This window comes from Ochotona curzoniae, unplaced genomic scaffold (assembly GCF_017591425.1).
Source record: "Ochotona curzoniae isolate NIBS_2020 unplaced genomic scaffold, NIBS_Ocur_1.0 scaffold_2476, whole genome shotgun sequence".
Classification (NCBI taxonomy): Eukaryota; Metazoa; Chordata; class Mammalia; order Lagomorpha; family Ochotonidae; genus Ochotona; species Ochotona curzoniae.
The window spans coordinates 19,651,801-19,672,405 of record NW_024467095.1 but is presented as its reverse complement, the minus strand read 5'-3'; the positions used below and the strand labels follow the sequence as shown (position 1 = coordinate 19,672,405).

At 52.5% G+C, this 20,605-nt stretch overlaps 1 protein-coding gene across 3 annotated transcripts in view; it reads right to left on the bottom strand.

The window, feature by feature from the left end:
* Nucleotides 1–20,605, bottom strand: part of PRKAG2 (protein kinase AMP-activated non-catalytic subunit gamma 2) — a 215,863-nt gene that overhangs the window by 149,454 nt on the left and 45,804 nt on the right. For all 3 annotated transcript variants that reach the window (XM_041002353.1, XM_041002351.1, XM_041002352.1), the window contains exons 2-3: nucleotides 7,275–7,346; nucleotides 2,735–3,014 (exon numbers count right to left, since the gene is read on the bottom strand). In XM_041002353.1, coding sequence (XP_040858287.1) covers nucleotides 2,735–3,014; nucleotides 7,275–7,346 — 352 coding nt within the window. The remainder of the gene's footprint in view (nucleotides 1–2,734; nucleotides 3,015–7,274; nucleotides 7,347–20,605) is intronic.

Genomic DNA, 20,605 nt, shown 5'->3' with positions numbered 1-20,605 from the left:
ACCATCACCATGCTGCTGACGGTGCTGTGGACCCCGCTCCCCGTGCACTGGCCCTGCCTGGCTGGCTGGGGTGTGGGGGGTGGGCAGTCAGCAGCAAGCCCTTTAATTTCTCCAGTCTCGTATCCTTTCTACTCCCACTTCCTGCAGGAGATCCCGGCGGGCGTTGTCTGCTCTCTGCCTGACTTCTGGCAGTATCTGTGGGCCACCTGGGGGGCTCCCCCGAGCACTGCCCCCTGGATATGTTAGCGTTAATGAAGCAGCCCATCTGTCCGGGAACACCGGCAGGCAGAGCTTGGGGGCAGTCGGTCTGGTTCTCCCTGCCCCCTGGCACCCACCTGTGCGCTTGCCCACACCAGCCAGACCCGGTCTGGTCTGTGTCTTCTGCCCTCAGCGTCATCTCTGACCGTAGCAGGCTGGCCACCCATTTCCACAGCCTGTGAAGTGAACTGTGCATGTTGGCATTTTTCATAGAAACTGTGTCCTGGGCTGTGTAAGATCTCCATCAACATGTATGTCATTTCCAGAACCTTTGAACATGCTCTTTTTTTTTTTCTTCTGGAAATAGTGTTGGTGCAGATGTAATTAAGATGAGGTCATCCTGGAGTAGGAGGGATCTTCGATCCAACGCAATGTCCTTATAAGAAGAGCAGAGAGGCCCGTGGGAACAGGTGTGGCAATGGCAGTAGAGATGTGAGTAACACATCTCACAAGCCTGGAACACCACGCAGGCTGCTAGCAACAGCAGAAGCCGGCAGAGAGGCATGGAGCAGACAGATCTTCTCCCAACACCCTCAGGTGCACCTTCCCCTGGGACTTCTGGCCTCTGGAACTGTGAGAGACAAGTTTCTGCTGTCCTAAGCCCCTCCAGGTCTGCTAATGCCATCTGCCATCTCCAACATAGGCTTGACGCTACTTGTCAAGGAGCAGGTGGCCTGATGTGGGGGTGACATGTGTGCCTGGTGAGTAATTTCATAACGGCAGGATGCTGCCGAGAAAATGGGGTGTCCTCTAGGACTTTAAAACCTTAGCACTGGGATATTCTGCTCCCGAGGGGGTTTTGTCGGTGCAATTTCCAACATCTTTCCAGGGAGAATCATGGCTTTGTCGCCCCTGTAATGGTTCAATCCTGGGATATGAGTATCTGCAGTAAGGGTCACAGGCAGGCGGAAGAGCTTTCAATCTGATCATTTCAGTGCCCGGTATTGGGGTGCAGTGAATAAAGCCACTGCCTGCAATTCTGGCACCCAACATGGGTGCTGGCGTCTGTCTTGGATGCCCTGCTTCCAGTTCAGCTCCGTGCTAATTGCTTGGGAAAGCAGCAGAAGGTGGTATAAGTGCTTGGAGCCTTGCCACCCAGGTGGGAGACCAGATGAAGCTCCTGGCTTCAGCCTGGGGCATGTACATCTGTTGTAGCCATTTGGGATTGAACTTGTGGGTGGATGAGTTCTTCCTCTCTGTCTCTCAGTAACTCTTTCAAATAAATAAATAAATCTTTGTTTTTTAAAAGAGATCATTTAGGGGGACTAGAAACAGAACCCCACACCACCCATGTCCGTAAGTAAAGAGGAGACCCCCTTGCCTTCCTCCTCTTCTGAGAGGCTCTTAAAACCCCAGTATGCTGCGGTCCTACCGAGCAGGACCAGCATCGCTCCAACAGGCAGCTCTTTCGGGGATAAAGAAACAATCTCCCAGACTTCCACCTTCCCTGATGGGAGGGGACTTCACGGAAACTTCATGGAAAATGGAATTAATCGTTTATTTTGGTATGAAAAAGTCTGAAATCCACACATACTAGGAGTTTCCAAAAGTTTACAGAAAATGCTTATTATGAACTACCGATGCATGGATTTCAAAATTTTTTGTACTAAAATATATAATATATAATATATATTTAGTATATAATATGTGAATGTGAGTGTCCAATACATAGAAAGAAAGAAGCAGACAGTTCGCATCTATGCTTCACTTTCCCAAATGTCCACAACAGCCTGAGGCCTGGGGAGACCAAAGGCAGGAACTGGAATTCAACCCAGGTCCCCCCAGGGCCAGAAGCCAGCTCCTAGAGCCAGCCCGCTGCCTCTCAGGGGCCGCCTCTGCAGGAAGCTGGGAACGGAACCCAGGCTGGGCACTGACCCCAGACCCTCTGCTGTCAGACACGGGAGTCCTCCCAGCCATCTCAGCTGTTCAGCCCAAGTCCCCCTCACGCCCGTATCTGTCTTCATTGCACCCTCCACGAGCACGTTGAAGCACCCTCACAGATCGTTAGTGTGATCCACAGTGCTCAAGTGAGCACAGTCGCTCTTCAGCTCACAAATGCACAGGAGCCTAAGGGACCCTTCTCTCACACGCGTGTTATCTCCTCCCTGTTTCCCCAGCAGCTCCATCCTGCCTCCCTTCCCCAGAAACAGGGACTCCCAAGCCCCCAAATACCGCACGCCAGGAGCTGGGGAAGACAAAGAGCCAAAACTGAGCCTGCCCTCTGACCCTGGGCATGGGACAGCCCTCTGCTCCGCCCATGCTGCGCGGCAGAGGCTGCTGTCCTTGCCAATCGTACTGTGAACTCAGGAAGGTTTAGGCTCTGAGAGGTCAGTGCAGGAAAAGTGACAGGTGTAAAGTGATGTTGTTTTAGAGGGAGAGCCACAGGGGAGGCCGACGCAGACCTGCGCACTCAGCACGGTCACGACAGCCACCGGCAGCCCAGCACCCACCTGCAACCCTAGCATCATTGTCTTACTTTTTCTGGAGCGCGAGAAAAAACGGATGCCCCCGGGTGAGGTAGACGGGTTGGAGTTGGGCGAAGACTCTTTGGACGAGGAGCGGAAGATTCCACTGAAGCTCATGCGGCGTGGCGAGCGCGGAGGCGACTCCTGGTAGGAGAACGGGAACACGGTTTTGGGAGAGCCGGGGCTGGTCTTGGGCCTCACGGGAGCAGACACGGGGCTGGAGGGCCGGGGCTGGGGGCCTCTGGAGAAGAGCCCTTTGGACGGGCTGCCCGAGCTGAAGGGGCTGTCCACCTACAGGGAGACAGACACACGCTGCGGTCACTTGAGAGCACTGGCCAGTCTGAACCGTATCAGCGTCATTCACTCTCACCAAGCTGCCGGAGAAGTGGCCTTGAGATGCTCCACGGAGAGGCCCAGACACGGGCAGAAGATGAGCACCTGACCCGAGGGTGGCCCCTCCACAAGCTGGTCAAGCATCATCCCAGAGGCCCACAGGCCACGTTGTCCAGTTTCCTGGAAGGGTCTTCCAAGAGGCAGAGGCGCAGCTGCTGGCAGGGAAGATAGAGGTGCGGAAGGTGCGGAAGGCTTGGGGTGATGCACCTTCTTCCCAGAGCCCATTCACAGGCCTGCCTCTTGGGACCTCCTGTGTGAACTTGTTAGGTCTGCCTGCTCAGGGCTGCGGTTCTCTGCCCCTCAAAATGAGAAGGCCCCAGAGTCTGCGGCCCAGAACAAAGCTGGCCAGACGCCCTTCCTGCCATGGGAGCTCCCAACCTGCCCGTTGACTCCAGTTGCGGCTCCTACTGGGACCACTCATCCTCTAAGGATCCTAGTCCTACCTGCTTCTGGTAGTGCTAAATGTCCAACGCCAGGCCCCAAGTGGACTTCGGTTCTGCCCGAATCCACAGTAAGCACACGATGTGTGCTAATCGCCCACTGCCCTATCTCCTGGGAAACTTGTAACACTGGAACTGTAAGAATCTCAGGAACTCACGGCTGAGTAGCTCAAGAGAAGAGTAACTCATTTACGCTTGATCTTACCCAAAAGATGGAGAAGCGATAGTAACAGCAGAGACTCTGTAATGGCTACCAGGGATGTTCGGTGGTACCCAGAGCCAACTCTGTGCGCTCTTTCGGGTCCTCCTGGGGTCCCCACACTTCCAGTGCAGGACCGAGGGGAAGGGGAGTCCTCCCACCACAAGAGGGCGCCCCCAAATCTGAGTCGTGGGGCTTTAAGGCGAGCCGCTCACCTGGTTCCAAAGTTCAGCTTTTCCCCCCTCTTTTGAGCACCTGCCATGAAAAGCATTTGCATTCCTGCCTGTAGGGACTTACCCAGTGTAGCTGACATCCCACCTGTGGGACTCAGAGTAGGGCCTGGAAATAAATTTTCAAGCCAGAGTTTCTTTAAGTATCAGGTCCCTATGTACAGGCATGGGGTGGGGAATGGAGGTAAAGGGAAGAGACAAGCCTTATTCTCTGTAGGGACAGCACACATCGGGTAGAGGCTGACCTTACAGCAAGGGCTCTGGGCAGAAACCTGCACCCCAATCCTGGCTGTTTGTAGCAGAATGAAAAAGTGACACAGGACAGCTTTTACAGAAAGAGAGAGGTCTTCTATCCACTGGCTCATTCCCCCACACAGGACAGCAAGTCTGGGAGGCAGGAGCTTCTGCCAGGCCCCCCACATGGGTGCAGGGGCCACCCTCTGCTGCTTTCCCAGACCATAAGTACAGAGCTGAATGGGAAGTGGAGCAACTGGGACACAAACCGTCACCTGTATGGGATGCTGGCACCAGCAGGCAGAGGATCAGCCTGCTATGCTACTGTGCCAGCCCCGACCTGTGCTTTTTAAGCCTCTAGTTCCTCACCTGTGAATTGATGTCAGAGCTACTTGCAGATAACTATGAAGACAATGGGATACAACACAAGCAAGGTCTTTAGCGTAGTCCCTGACACATTGTGGAGTATTTACACCGATCACCTTGTAGCACTGTGAGGTTGGTACTAATGGGTCCCTGATGCCCGCAGGCTGTCGGGAAGCAGAGAGGCCTGCAGGAGGAAGTGGGGCTGGGTTATGGAAAGTGTGTGATGTGAGGCCTCCTCCTGCCATGAGGGGTACCCGCAAGGGCTCATCAAAGGGAAAGGCCCAGCCAGATTTGATTTAGGGTCGGCCACTCTGATGCCCTCGATCACTCCCCTCTCTCTAGCACTCAGTGAGCATCCAGGAGCCCAAAGCCAGAAGGTTCTGGAAGGCTGGCCTCATCAGGCCTCTCCACCCTCATAGCACCAAGTGCAGATGGTGGAGCGGGGTAGGGGCACTGCAAGCTAATCCTTGGCCCGCAGTGCCAGCATCCCATGTGGACACCAGTTCATGTCCAGCTGCTTCACTTCTGATCCAACTTTGTTCGTGGCCTGGGAAAGCAGCAGAGGCTTGGGGCCCTGCCCTGCATGGGAGAACCCCCAAAACTCCTGGCTCCTGGCTTAGAGTCAGTTCAGCTCTGGCTGTCATGACCATTTGGAGTGTGAACCAGCAGATGGAAGATCTCGCTTTCTCTCCTGCTTTCGCTGTAAAATCTGTCTTTCAAATAAAAATGTACAAATCTTTAAAAGGGGGAAAAAGGAAGAAAATGAGGAGGGCCAAGGTCCAGGGGGGGAGTCACACTTGAAACTCCTGGAAGGCCAGCTCAGGGCTCTCCTCCAACTCAGCCCCCACATTGCCCAGAGAACTCTGCCTGGGGAGGGGGGCCAGCTCAGGACTCCCCAACTCAGCCCCCACATTGCCCAGAGAACTCTTTCTGGTGAGGAGGGGCATGGTGGAGATGATGTTGGGGTCCCTTACAGAAAAGGAACCAAGATGCATAGGATCTCCAAGAGATCGCAGAGCAAAGAGATGGAGGGCAGGCCCCGGCTGCCTCCCCGGGCAGGCTGGGAGCCAGGTGGACAGTGGATGCTGCTGAGCTACTAAGGACACAGCTCCAGTCACGGCCAGTGTGCAAGCTGCAAGAAAATGATACTTGATCTGTGTAATTGGATGATTCCCTGGGTACAGATGAGTAAACCTGAAGAGGTGGCCAGAACACCCCTGTGGTCCTTTTCCACTTTCATCTGGACCCCTCTGGAGCCACCAAAGGCATGGGCCTGTGCAGGACCCCAGCTCTCTCTGGGGATTCCTGCGGTGGTCTCAGCTCCTACCCATCCTTGGCTGGCAGGAAAGGCTCTGGCAGGCCCCAGCATACAGGGGTCCCTGTTCCCCATGAGGCTGGCAGCTTAATGGTTCCTTCTTGCCAGTCCAGCTCAGTCCCTGACAAACCAGGAAGCTCTGGGCCCAGGCATGAGGCTATTCTCTGCCTGTCTTTCTTAGCTAATAAGGTTGCTGATTAAGAGCAGAGCTGGGCAGGGAGCCATAGCCCATGGAGCCGTAAAGTGTGTACTTTTAACATGCTCGGAGAACACACACGCTTTTTCCAGTGTCAGAATTTCTGACTGAGTCCCAGGCTGTTGAGCAAACGCTGGCAGCATCCATTGCTGGCTCCTTCCTGCATCTACCTGCCCAGGGCTCTGTGGGTGAGAGGAGGTCTGGGGGCACTGCCCCACCCCAGATCTCTACCTTCTCATCCTGATGGCAAAGGAAACTGGGTAGGGGACCTTGCCCTCCCCTCCCCTCCCTTCTGTGGCAACCTTTCCTGTGCTGAGCCCACCCCTCTCCTGCTGTGCCCTCCCCTCCCCTGCTGTGGCCACATTTCCCCTGCTGTGGTCACCCAGCCTCTTACCTGGCACCTTGGTCTCTCCACACTCACACTCCTTGTCTACCTGACCCTACCCAGGTGTCAAGAGCCTGGATTGTTCATGGTGGAGAAGCAGCACAGGCTAATGAGAAAGGGAAAGTGGAAAGGAAGCAAAGGGAAGGGAAAGGGATCTGGAACTGGGGGACAGGGCCAAGGGAGAGAGATCAATGCCTGGGGATCCAGGCCCTGCATGTAATGCACCAGGTTAAGCCCTCCCTTGCAAAGCCAGCATCCTATATCACAGTGCAATTTCATTGTCCCGGCTGCTCTGCTTTCAATCCAGCTTCCTGCTAATGTACCCAGGAAGGCGGCCAAGGTTGGCTCAAGTATTTAGGCCCTTGCCACCCATGGGAGAGAGATGAGGTTGGTGTTCCTGGCTCCTGGTTTCAGCCTGGTTCAAATCCAGCTGTGGTGGTCATTTGGGGAGTGAACCAGCAGATGGAGGACCTTTCTTTCTGTGTCTCTCCTAACTTTACTGAAGCTTTCTATCATCTCTTTGCTACTTAGCAGCTTAGGATATTTAACTTAGTGCTAATACTTCTCCTTGAGCACCCGTGGGGAGCTCAGTAGCCACGGCCAGCCCCAAAGTGAGAAGAGACAGAAGTGAGGCCAGAGGGGCTCTAAGATTGGACAATGCAGCAGGGATGAGGGCCTCGGCCGTGGACAGTGAGCTGGCCCTGGTGTGCAGCTGGGAGTACAGGGAGAGGCACAGGTGGCAGTGGGTCCCAGGCACCTCTGCCTCCATGAGCTAGGAGCAAGGAAGCCTCACCTTTCGAGAAGAATGCTTTTCTGAGCTCTCCAGGTCTCCATCCAGGAGCGGCATGGCAAAGGAACTCAGGTCCTAGGGTGCAAAAAATGCATAGTCAGTGTCAACAGCCCTGGGTGCATTGTTTATCGCCCGCCCACTCCTGAAAAATCAGCCACGCTGGCAGGACATGGGTGGAAGCCCAGTTCCCTGGAGCACCCTCTCCTTGTCACTCTCCCTGTTGGGCACTGAAGGGGTCCCAGGAGGAGAGCAAAAAGAGGTGAGGATACCAGTTCCCTGCTTTGGGATGTTTTGGGGAATAGAGATGGATGGAACTTTATCTCGGGGGCTTCGCAAAGGGATCCAAGGAATCTTGGGAAGGAAGTAAGTCAGAGATCTCCAGGGATGGCAGGTGGATAAGACAGTAAGCAAAACCCTAACTGGAGGCCGAGGGGAAGTAGAGTGTGAGGAGCCGCTCACCACACACACTCCCGGAGTCTCAAGAGGGACACTGCTGGACCCCAGCCCTGGTCCCCACCGGGTCCTGCCTCCTGCCTGAGCAAACTAGTGCGCACCACACAGAAGCTCCACCTGGCCAGCCTCGGGTCCAGGAGAGCTTACATCCTTGGATTTTATTTTCAGATTTTGGATTGTTGTAAAATCCGCATGGAATACCATTCACTGTCGGAATCCCTTCAAGTAGATTGTCCAGGCACGGGCAGTGGAGGTGTGGGCAGAGGGGGAGCTGGTTCCCCCAGCAGTCTCCTCACTGCTCCTGTTTCCAGAACCTCTCCTTTTTCTCCAAATGAAATTCTATACCTTTAAAAGCCCAAACTACCCCGGCTTTCCTCTCTGTCGTCCTTAACACTAACTCCCATCTCTCCATTTGGTTCTACGAGGGTACTTCATGGGAGTGGGCTTACACGGGGTTCGCTTTGGCGGGACCTCTGGGGGACCCAGTCGGGATCTCCTACCTCTCTGAGGCTGAGGACTACTTCACCCTATGGAGTGCCCACATCCTGCTGAGCCTGCCATGCACCGTGACACACTTGGGCTTCTATGTTTCTGCTATTGTGAGCAGTGCTGCTAGGTGGTAAGGGCATTGCGGGCATCCTGTGCCCCATTTGCATTGCCACCCTAATCTCCACGAGCTCAGAGTATGTTCGTGTTCGCAGACATGGCCTAAAGCAGACAACCTCTGAGTTACAATGAGTCACTAAGGTGGACCCGAATAGCTCTTACATTTTGGTCTTTGACCCATTTTGAATTTGTTTTTGTGAATGGTGTTGGTTGAGGGTCCAATTTGTTTCTTTTGCAGGTGGATGCACAGTTTTCCTAGCACCAAGTGCTGAAAAAGATTGTCGTTCCTAACTGGCTTTCTCCCACTTGCATCCTTGTCAAGGTCATGTGAGGATTCCAGATGTATATATGTGAAGTACGTATATATATACACCTCTGTTCTGTTCCATTGGACTACGTGTCTGTTTTTATACCAGTACCACACTATTGTTTTATTGCTATGGCATTGAAATAAATCTGAACCAGGAAGTGTGAGATCTCCAACTTTGTTCTTTAGTTTCAGGGTTATTTTTGTTATTTGGTATCCTGTAAGATTCCATATGGACTTTAGGAATTTTTTTCTATTTCTGCAGAAAAATGCCACTATTTTCTACTTGAATTGTGTGGAATCTGCAGATGCTTTAGGTGGTATAGGCATTTCAGCAATATTGTATTCCAATCCATGATCATGGGATATTTCCATTTTCCCATGTCTTCCTTCCTCTCCTCAGCAGCAGTGTGCTGGAGTTTTGTTAATTCCTGCTTTTATCTTCTCCCCTATTCCTGTCCTCTGTCCCTGGGATCCAGGCCTGCAAGCTCTCCCCACATGTTCTCCAAACTTTTCAGCCTTCCTTTTTTCAACCCACCCTCCAAGTCTCTGCTTGAACAGCCATGCCCAACAAAGTGAGCCTTGCCATGTCAGCCCCTGCCTCTTGGCCCCGGGCACTTCTGACAATGGCCTTCTAGACCTGGCCAACAGAACACACAGAGGAGCTGTTACGCATGCAGATCCCTGGCTCAATATCTGGAATGCCATTGATTTCAGCTGCTGCACGTTGGGATGACCTAGGGAACTTGGGACTCAGAGCAGAGGTAGAGTTGATTGGCAAAGGCACTGCTTCAGCCACAGTAAAGAGCTGCCAACCTCCCTCTGTGGGCAGGACAGGGAGGGGGGCATTCAGGATCTGCCAGTCAGGCGCTCTCTGCCAGACCTCGAGGCTCCAGCCCAGGCCCCTTGAGTTGGCAGCTTCAATTCTGATGTACTCTGTGCTTGTCTTCCTTGCAGGCAGCCTTTGTTCATGGCTGTGTGTCCATGCACATTCTGCCTGGAATGTCATCTCAGGAGCTCAGGGCCAAGCCTGGGAGCCCAGTTCACTCCAGCAAGCTCTCATGCCCACCCACTGGCATGGCTGTCACTCTCCGAATACTTCTTCTGACCTTGATCATTCTTGCTCTCCTGCCCCTTCTCCCAGGTCCTGGTTCACAGACTGAACTTCAGTGTGTGCTGCGAAGCTCCAGTGAGTACAGTATTTCCAGTTGGCACCACCCTCATGCAGGGTTTGCCCTTCTCTCCCCGGCAGCCCCCAGACCTCCAGACTTGTTTTTCACACAGCACAAGCAGTGCTGTGTTGTAAACCTCTCCCTGTCACTCTCTCTATCCAGATTGTTCACTGGCCCCGGGCAGTGGAAAAGCTACCCATCAGGCTATCTCTGCCATGCACTGTGTCCAGCAGGCACCAGGTCCTAAACATGATTGCATGAACCCCATGGCCACTATCCCCTCACCCCAGCAGCCAGGGTGGCACGAACCACAAAGTTTGGGCTACCAGAATAGCCATGAAGCAAACCCCACATGGCTGCCTCCATCAGGAAACCAGGAAGGTCTCTTAGCACTCATTATAATCCTTGTCCACTTCCAAGTACATTAGTAATTCACATCAAAAACCTTCCTTCAAGGGAAGGCCCTCCCATCATAGCCCCAGGCAGCAGCTCTAGCAGTCAGGCCAAGGAGATTAAATTAACATGCAAGAAAGACAGTCAGGGAGAGCTGAGACCACGGCACAGTCTTGCTCCTGTCTCTGGCTGCCCACGAGCCCCAGCAAGCCGCCTGGGAGGAGCTGCAGGTCTCACACGGCCACTGCCATCCAGGGTCAAACTGTGAAAAGGTCAAATCCAGTGACCTCTGCTGTGTGCCCGCTCCTTGGCACCAACACCCAGGCCAACCAATCCCACAGGGAAGTCCCTAGGCACAAATGGTGGGTTCTGCCCTACGACTATTCACCTGGGCTCCTGGTGCCCACCAAGGCACATCATGCACCTGGGAGGCCTAGGTGGGAAAACCTCTCACTGCAACTCTGACTCAAGGTCAGTGGGGTGTGGGAACCTCAAGACCCGGCCTCCCTCCCCGGGAACTTCCAGCAGACCAGGCTGCTGGGACTGGCCATGGCTCCTCTCACTGCTGTTGTCTACCCTAGCCACAACCTCTTTGCTGCTCATCCTGTCAGCCAGGTTGCCAGGCCCTCGTGGACATCAAGCGGGTATTTCAGTAGGTAGTGTCAGGCTTCTAACAGATGTGAAGATGCGATCTCCCGCCCAGAAAACCCAGCTCTCACCAGCTGCACATGGTGCAGTGCGGACTTAGCTGCAAACTCTGCAGATGCTTAGCGAGGTCTTTGGAGAATGTGGTTCCAGTCTTTGGATTGGTCAAGTCACCAGTCAGAAAAGGAAAAAGTCATTGTGTAAGCTAACCCTAAAAGCCGTTCTGGGGCTGGTGCCATGGCACAATGGATTAAGCCTTGGCCTGCGGCATCAGCTTGAGTCCTGGCTGCTCCACTTCCCATCCAGTTCCCTGCTTTTGGCCTGAAAAACAGTGGAAGATGACTCCCCTGTACCCACGTGGGAGACCCAGAAGAAGCTCCTGGCTCTTGGCTTGGGACCCGCCCAGCTCCAGCAGTCACAGCAACTTTGGGGAGTGAAGCAAGTAAATAGAAGATCTTTCTCTATTTCTCCTTTTCTCTCTGCAACTCTGCCTTTCAAATAACAATATATATATTTTTAAGAGCAGCCCATTTAGCTGCCTCTCTCTTCAGAAATCCAGGCGAAAGTCAAGCATTGGCCACCATTAACCCAACATTTAGTGTCTTTCTTACTTCTCCTGGTTGTTGCTTCATTTGGTCATTACAGCAACCATCGCAGGTAGGAAAGGCAAATGATTTCATCTCAGTCTACACACAACGGGGAAGGTGCACTTGCCCAGCAACCAACACCCAGCGAGCAGCACCCAGGTCTGCCGAGCCCCAGAACACAACTCTGCTGAATGAACCAGCCCTCAGAGGGGCTCAGCTCCATCAGCAGAAAAGCAGCTTGCCATCTGATGCACCTGCACTCAAGCTGAGCCCCTTTGGCAGTGCCACCCCAGGGGAAGAAGGAAAGACGAAGCCCTGTACTGTTCCTGTCCAAAACAGCTTATGATGCTCTCTCTTCACACTCTTGTCTGAATGAGCAAGGAAAAGGGCAAACTCTTCCCCCACAAAGGTGGTCACTTCACATCCCAGCATGGCCTGCACTGTACCTAGTTTGGAGTTCCACCAAGAGCCCTGACCCTTGGGTCTCCCCAATATTTCCTCATAAGACATGGAACTTTCTAACGTTTACCGACAACTTGCCTGTGGATTTGTGAAGGATGGGGAGGCTCTTCCTGGTCACGGGTGCAAAGCGTGTGTACCGATCAGATACAGGTTTGACTAGCTTTTTGTGTTTCTGATGTTAGCTCTTAGAGAAAAAAAAAAAAATCTCCTTTGTTGATGCAGCTGGGATGCCCCAGAAAGAGGGCTGACCAAAGGGCAAATACAGGACAAACAGAAACCCTGCCAGTGTTAGGGACCCAGGATTCCCACCTCAGGGCAAGCCTGAGCTTTGAAATAGCAGGGGTCACAGCAGAACACGCAGCAGAACATTCCTGCCTGCCTCCCACCGAGCAGGGAACACATTCAGGCTGATTTCCATTCCCTGTCCCTGCTGTGTAGTCCTCAGTACACACAGCACCATCTGCAGCTTCCTGGGGCCATGCTTGGCAGAGTGGGGGGTCCCCTCCAGGCCCAGGCGGTCCCCACATCCCCTGCCCCACTGGCATGAGGACACAGCCTGTTTGCTGCGGTACAGCCGGACGGTTGAAAACAAGTGCCAGCCCTGTTATTTACTGCCTGGTGGTTGGAATGGAGAGGGATGTGCAGGGGTCTGGGGGCATGCCTGAACTTGGTGTTTTATCTGTCAATGATAGGGTTGCACTCTATAATTTGTGAGGATGCCTTTTAAAAACACAGTCACCATTTTTACCTGCTGAACCGAACAACAAGTGGCACCAGGGGCCCTTTTGCAGGAAAACTGCTAGATAAAGAATACAGTGGATCTTCTTATCACTTGTGTTCACCATTAAAATTATTCTTCCGCTGCTCAAACTGGAGAATTATCTCATGGCTCTCACAGCACAGGGCCTCCGGGCAGAGCCTCAGGGAACAATGGCTGCCCAGATGGAAGCAGGAAGGAGCTTCATTCTGGTCCTTCATCATGCTTCACAGATATGGGGTTGGAGTTGGATGCATTTCACGATTTCCATCTGTGTGTCCCTTAATCACTTTTTTTTTTTAAAAGGTAATATGTTATTTTATTTTTTAATATTTTAAAATTCGTTCTGTAAGATTTAGTTACTTATTGGAAAGGCAGTTACAAGGAGAGAAGAGACAGACTATCCCTTTCTGGTCCACTCCCTAGATGGCTGCAATAGCCGGGGTGAGCCAGGCAGAAGCCAGAAGCCAGGGGCTTCTTCTGGGTCTCCTACATGGGTACAGGGGCCCAAAGACTTGGAGCCATTTTCTACTGCTTATCCCAGGCACTTATCCAGGGAGCTGGAATGGAAGTGCAGCAGCCAGGACAACGTGCAGTAGCCTAGCAGCTAAAGTCCTTGCTTTGCACGCACCAGAATACCATTTGGATGTCAGTTCTAATCCCGGCAGCTCCATTTCCCATCCAGCTCCCTGATTGTGGCCTGGGAAAGCAGCTGAGGACGGCCCAAAGCCTTGGGACCCTGCACCCATGTGGGAGACCTGGAAAAGGCTCTGAGTTCCTGGCTTCGGATCGGCACAACTCTGGCCATTGCAGCCACTTGGGGAGTGAATCATTGGACAGAAGATCTTCCTCTCTGTCTCTCCTCCTCTCTGTATATCTGACTTTCCAGTAAAAAAAATAATAATAATAAATCTTAAAAAAAAAAAAAAAGAAAAGAAATGGCACTCACATAGGATGCTGATGTCATGGGATGGCCGTGTGTCCCAGTGTACTTTTAAAAATCTTAATTTCTCAACTGATTCCTAAAGTCCTTCGAGTTCAAGCATTGGGCCAGAGGATTAAAAAAAAAAGCTGCACAGAGTCTCCTTGCCATCTCAAGGCTCCCACCTTGCACTCAGCTTCCACCTGAATCTCTTTGGTCCAGCCACCTGCCTCTCCCATCCGTCACAGGTAGAGTGGGCAACCAAGACGGCTCTCCCCACACCAGAACCTAAGTTGCCAATAGGACTTTCATTTGTCTCTCCTGGTGACAGTCTTGGCAAGTCCCTCCCAGTGAAAAGCACAAGGGAGGTGTCTCCAGATGGGCCAGGCTTGTGCAATCCCTAAAAAAAAAAAAAAAAAAAACCAAAAAAACAACCATGCCGGCAATTTTTGGTACTGATGGGGAGCAGGAGGTGGCCAGGGCCGCGGTCAACTGGAACCTTTGAAAAACATCCATGTTATATAACCACTCTCAGAAAAATACGGAACAAACACTGAATCACTGGGACCAGGCACCAGGGAAGGGATGGTGGCCAAAGAGCGGGAAGCTGAAACTTAACTCAGAGAACTTCCAGAAGGATTTGTTTTCCACGGAGGATCTGACTGAAGTCTGAGGGACTTCCTGATGCAAGAACGAAGAGAGGGCCGTGGAACATGTTGTTCACTCCTGGGGCTCCCCCGCTGCTGGTGGCGATTCACAGGGCTCCTGGGCCCCGTCCTGCCTTCTGCCGCCTCTGAGCCTTGCCTGGCAGTCGCTGCTGTCCTGGCTTTAAGGAAGGACCCTGTGGCCACGGACACCGCAGTTCCTCTCCCAGCCCAGTGCCAACATGGCCTCTTGTGCTCCATGAAAGCTCCAGACTCTTTTTCCCTCAAAGTCAAGTAACCACAAAATCCCCAGGCTAGAAGAACCTAAATTCTCCTCTCAGGTCTCCACGAACATTTTACATGTATGGGTCGGCGCTGTGGTGGAATGGATTAATCCGCTACCTCCAATGTGCATTGCATATAGGCACTGGTTCGAGTCCTGGTTGCTCCACTTGTGATCCAGCTCTCTGTGAATGCTCCTTGGAAAGCAGCAGAAGACAGCCCAAGTGCTGGATGGATGCACCCATGTGGGAGATCTGGAAGAAGCTCTTGTCTCCTGGCTTTGGCCTGGCCCAGCCATGGCCATGGCGGCCATCTGGGGAGTGAACTGACAGATGGCAGATGTCCCTCCCCATCTCTGTGACTCTACCTTGCAAACGAATCAACGACATTCTTATATATAAAAAAAAGTCTCACATGCAGCAAACAAATGGTGCCTCCAGGGCCTCAATCTCCCCCTTGCACAATGAGCCCATCAGCCCTCACCATGCCAGGGCATGGGTCCTTCTCTTAGTCTCCCCTCATGCACAATGAGACCATGATGCCCTCTCCATGCCAGGGCAGGGGCCCTTCCCTCAGAGGGAATCCCTACTGCTCTGGGCTAGTAAGGGCCGCAGCCAAGGACAGACTCCAGGCTAGTGACCTTTGCCCTGGGCCATCAGGCCCCAAGCCCGTCCACCTGAGAGGCCAGGGTGGGTTGTCAGACTCGACCCGGGCCTGGCATTGGCTGGAAAGACATCTGCAATGATACAGACACTCCTCATCCCGGCTGAACCCCTTTCCCAACCCAGAGACAGGAAGCTGACCAGCTTTTCCATGGTGAACGCAAAGGCTGGCCACAAAGTGCAGCAGCTGTTCCCACAGTCTCTGGCTCTCTGCTTCTTGCCTTCCGGCCTGCCTGGCAGCCCTGTCAGCTCCTTCCTTGCCTCTTCACATCCAGGGATGAGTGCCGTGCAGGGGAAAACAGCACCCTTCTCTCCTCCAGCCCCGGGTGCACTTTGCCAGGGGATGCCTGATTCTTGTTGGCAGGACAGGTAAGGTCCAGCTGCTGCTAGCCTCTGGGGATTAGCTGCTGGGTCAACATCGGTTCTTGTCTTCTTCCAGCCTGTTCGAGGTCCTCTGGGATGAAGGGCAAGTCAGGGTGCAGGGGTAGGTTTGGTGAAGCCCACAGGGTCAGTGTGGAGCCAGGCAAGCCTCAGAGGCCCCGGGACACACAGGTTTGACAGCAGAATTGGGGAGCTGTCTCTCGGGCACCACCATTGAGTCTCCCATCAGCTGTCAGCAGGTGTGGACTGCTGTGTTAGGTCTGAGTGACTCAAACCTGCACAGGCAGTGATGGGAGAAAGGAGATGCTGGGGCCAGGTCCTTAGGGCAACAGTGGTGGCTAATGTCACATGTCTGGACAGATCTTGGCACACACCTAGCCAGGTGTTGCTGTGAGGGGGTTGTGTGGATGTGGTTGCATTACAGGCAGCGGACTGCCATGAAAGCAGGGCTCCCTCCAGAATGTATGCGGGGTTCCTCCAACTGGCTGAAGGCCTGAGGGGCAAACAAGGAAGCTTCTGGAAGAAGAATTTGTGCTTCAAGACTGCATCCTCAACTGCCTGAGCTCCTGGCCACATGCTGTTTATCCCCAAGACTGCGAGGATGTCACAGTCCAACCCATGTAGGAGCCGTGTCCTTAGAACAAATCTCTGTATTACATACTGACATGCCTAATTAATTACCTATTATGCATTTTATATATCATCATGTTAATAGATGAGTGTAGTTCCTGAAATTACATATATTCGTGTAGAAAGACATGAGATATACATGAGGATACTTCAAGAAGTTTGTGGAAAATGGAATTAAACGCTAAGCATACTTTCATAAGGCTGGTGTCATGGTGCAGTGGGTTAAGCCTCTACCTGCTGTGCTGGCATCCTTTACTAAAGCACTGGTTCAAGTCCCGGCTGCTCTCTCACAATACACCTGGGAAGGCAGCAGAGGTTAACCCAAGTGGATAACCCATGTGGGAACATTCCATGTGTGGTCTCAGTTCCGTAGCTCCCAATGCCTCCTCCCTTCCCATACCATGGACTGGGGGAAGCATGGAGAAGAATGTGGAAGACAGCTATGGAAAGGCTCCTGACATTCCCTAGAGTGTCTGGGCTCCACTCAGTTGGCAGCTGGGCTCTCCCTCTGCCAAGGGTCCAATCAAACAGCCAAAGGCAACATCTGGAGAGGACAAGATGCAGGTGCAGCACGGTGGCTTAGTGGCTAAAGCCTCACCTTGCACACACCGGGATTCCATATGAGCGCCGATTCATGTCCTGGCTGCTCCACCTCCCATCCAGCTCCCTGCTTGTGGCCTGGGAAAGCAGTCAAGGACGGCCCAAAGCCTTGGGATCCTGCACCTGCATGGGAGACCCGGAAGAAGCTCTTGGCTCCTGGCTTTAGTTTGGCTGAACTCTGGTTGTTGTGGCCACTTGGGAGTGAATCAATGGATGGAAGATATTTTTTTCTGGCTCTCCTCCTCTCTGTATATCTGCCTTTCCAATAAAAACAAATAAATCTGAGAGAGAGAGAGCGCGCGCATAAGAAAGGCTGTGTGTCCTGAGTGTTTCAGTAAAAACTGGGAGCAGCCAAACAGGTCCATGGCCACTGGCCTAGAAGAACATTTACAACGTGTAAGAAGAATGGCAGGTTGAGAAGAGTACCACAGCCATGGCCTGATATGGGATGGGCAGGCAGCTAGTTAGGTCTGAGAAGCCTGAAGTCACAGCCACCACCCCCTCCCTCTCCACCCTTTGCGTTCGTATCCATCAAAACCCCTGCCTCCCCTGGATGCACCTGGGAGCCCAGGAGCTAAAAGGAGGGCAAACGAGACAGAGCTCTGTCTGCCCTCTCATCTTGCTTAGGATTAGGTTCTTGTCTTCTCAGCCCTCGGGGGAAACTTTCCACCATCCCACCCTCCTATCCTTGGGCAGAGCTTGCCAATCACAGGGATTTTGTTTGTTTGTTTGTTTTTCTTTGCTCTCAAGTTCACGGGCAAACCTTCGGCCCACTCATGTTGTTTGTAAGGAGGCCCATGCTCAGGTGTGAGTGGACACTGAATTGCTCACTGCTGAGTAAGCTCATCTGACTTGCACACAATTCCAGGCTGGCCAGGAGTCAAGAATCTGGAGTACAAACGAATCAGCCGATGACCCACAGCAATCCTAGTTCTTTGTGCCTAAGCTCAGTCCATGCAACAGGCACAGCCACGCTCTCATCACACTGAGTCACAGCCAAGTGCTTTTCTCACCCCTCATACCACATGGCAGATGCTGAGGACAACATCTTCATCTGTGAGTCTCTTGGGCCTCATCGATGCGCAGTAGGATGCTAGAAGAGGCTGTCTGGCCCCTGAACAAAGCTGCTCCTGGCTAATGCCAAGAAGCCCCTGCTGCTGAGCTGTGTAGGCTTGGCGACAGCACAGCGCCAGGTGGCGCCCTCAGAGCAGGAGCCTGAGGCCCCAGTGGGACTCAATGGGCTGCTGAGCCCTGGGGCAATTAGAGCACACTGATTGAGCAAGAGGCACGATGGCACTTTGTAAGGCTTGGCTGTCCATGTTGGTGTCCCCAAAGACAAGGTCACCAAAGTCTCGTGTTATTGAGAAGAAGAAGGTGGAGGAGGATGAAAACTTAGCCCAATTCTAGCATTTGGAGAAGTGATTGGACCAGGTTAGGTTGCTAGGTTTTTGCTAGGGTGGGGCCCCATGATTGAAAACCACAGTGGCTTCATCAGCTGCTGTTTTCATTCTTGGTTGTTCTGGAAATTTCTGGACCACACAGCTCTGCCCTTTGGTCCTGCAGGGTTCTGGGGACACCTCCTCCTTCTTGTACATTGTGCAGGGCAGGAGGGAGGGGTGGGCAGAAGAGGGCTTCTTATCCCTTGTCCGGGTCCTCATTCCAGGGGAGGGGATGCTGACCCTCTAGGACAGACTTAGGGAACTGGCATTTCTCAGCGATCCACTTCCAGGCTGACCTGGGAGGCCACCACCTCCTTGGAGACCTGTGAGGAACAAAAGCAAACCCAAAGGCAAGAGGGGTTCTGGGTCTGTCCTAGAAGATCGCAAGCTGCCTCCGGAGTCCCCTCTCAGTATACACTTACGGTTTCAAGGACAGAAGGAAACCAGTGCGTGGGACAGCCCTCCCTGGCCTGTGTGTGCCTGGTGACAGAAGGGACACTGAGCAGGGGATCTCACTGGCAGAAAGCTTCAGGTGGCTTTGCTGCTTGCCCAGCAGGGCATGCACCCCAGGACATGCCCTGGCCTTCACGGCTCTGTCCTCCTACCCCTTCCTGCTGCTGATGGAACTATACACGCTCTCAGACACCTGCTCTCCTTCTGTTCTCCCAGGCAGTTGCTTAGACCAGCCTTCCTCACATCTGAAGCGTTGGATTCTCCCGTGCGTCAGGTGACTTTATGTAAAGGCAACAGTTAGGAAGCCAGCATTCTTTCTAGTGATAATTTGCAATTAAACATGTTTGTGGCAGGAGGCGGGTACCACTGGGACACCCACATGCCATCTGGAGTGCTAGCGCTTGACTGCGGCGTTGTGTCCAGTTCCATCTTGCTGCTACTGAGCAATCTGGGAGGCTCGAGTGATTTGGTCCCTGCCCTATTCTTGGGAAACCTGGAACCTGGCTCATGCAGGCATTTGGGGGAGTGAGTCATAGATCTCTCTCTCTTTCTCTCTCTTTCTCTCTCTCCTCTTCAACAGAAATGGAAATAAATAAACTGTTAGAACCCCCTGTGAGTGGATAGGAATGTGGGGATGTGGGGTAGCATTCCAGGACACACACTGGGGTCAGCAGGTGCTCTCTGTGTCAAGTCCCCTTCCACACGGCCTGGCTTGAGAGCAGCCAGCGCACACAGCCCTCGCCCTTCTGCGTGGAATGGATCCTTTCCTCTGGCTCATCGACTCCCTCCTCCTTCTCCAAGAACTACTCCTTTCCCATCCCACCCATTTACGTTGCTTTTTCTGACAAGTTCAGGTGAAATGATCTTTCACACTACTGCAGTTTAATATCTATGAATTTAAGCGACTCACATGTTGCCCGCTGGTTCTCTCTATACAAATTTCATCTCAGCACAAATCCTGAGGGGAAACAGCCACTCTATTCAGCCACTCCTTTTAAAATTAGAAGTAAGTCTATAAGACTCGGAAGTCAAGATGATGTGTTAACTCAGAAGCTTCTCTCATTCTTGGCCCAGCCACGTCTTGTCCCCATGGAAACCAGCTGGGTGCCCTGAGAGGGTGGCTTTACATAAATACACAAGCATTGTTCATTTAAGGCTACTTCAAAACATTCATGGAAAATGGAATTATCTGAGTACAGAAAAAGTTTTGAAATCTATACATATTTTAAGAAATAATATGCATTTCTATGAAGTATTTGAACCATACATCAAAAAAAAAAAAATCAGTGTCAAAATTAACTTATCCTTGAATTCCAAACACCTGAGTTCAGTGAGGCCCCTGCAGCTGAAACCAGCTGTTCTCAATCTGTGGACACGGCTGATAATGAATGCAGCAAGGGTGGATTTCTGGGATGTGCTCCTAGAAGTGTGGCTGCTGCTCCCACAGAAATGAGCGATGCTTTCTGCCCTCCTCAGGACCAGACCGCCTTGTTCAGCTAACCGTGAGGGTGGAGGCAGTCTGCTCCCGATAGCTCCTCCATGGATGGTGTTGTCAAAACCCTGGAATTTCTGCCGGGTCAGTGAATAATAATAGCACATGGATGACTTAAGTTTGCATCTGTTTCACTTAAGTTTCTGGTATCCCATCACTGAGCAAGCACACAAAGTGGTAATACATGGAATTTGTTTCTCACACTGCAGCATCCCAAGGTTCAAACCAGATGGCTGCTGCTGCTGCTCATGAAGCACACAGCCTCTGCCTGAATAGTGTGACTGTCACCCCTGGACTGCTCCTTTTCGCTTCCCTCAAACTCCACAGGGAGGGTGGCTGTTAGTTACTTTTTGGCAGGTTTTATTGAGGCTAAAGTTTGCATATAATAAAACCTACCAATTTTCAGTGTCCTGTTAGATGGGTCAGGACAGAAATGACCTCCACTGG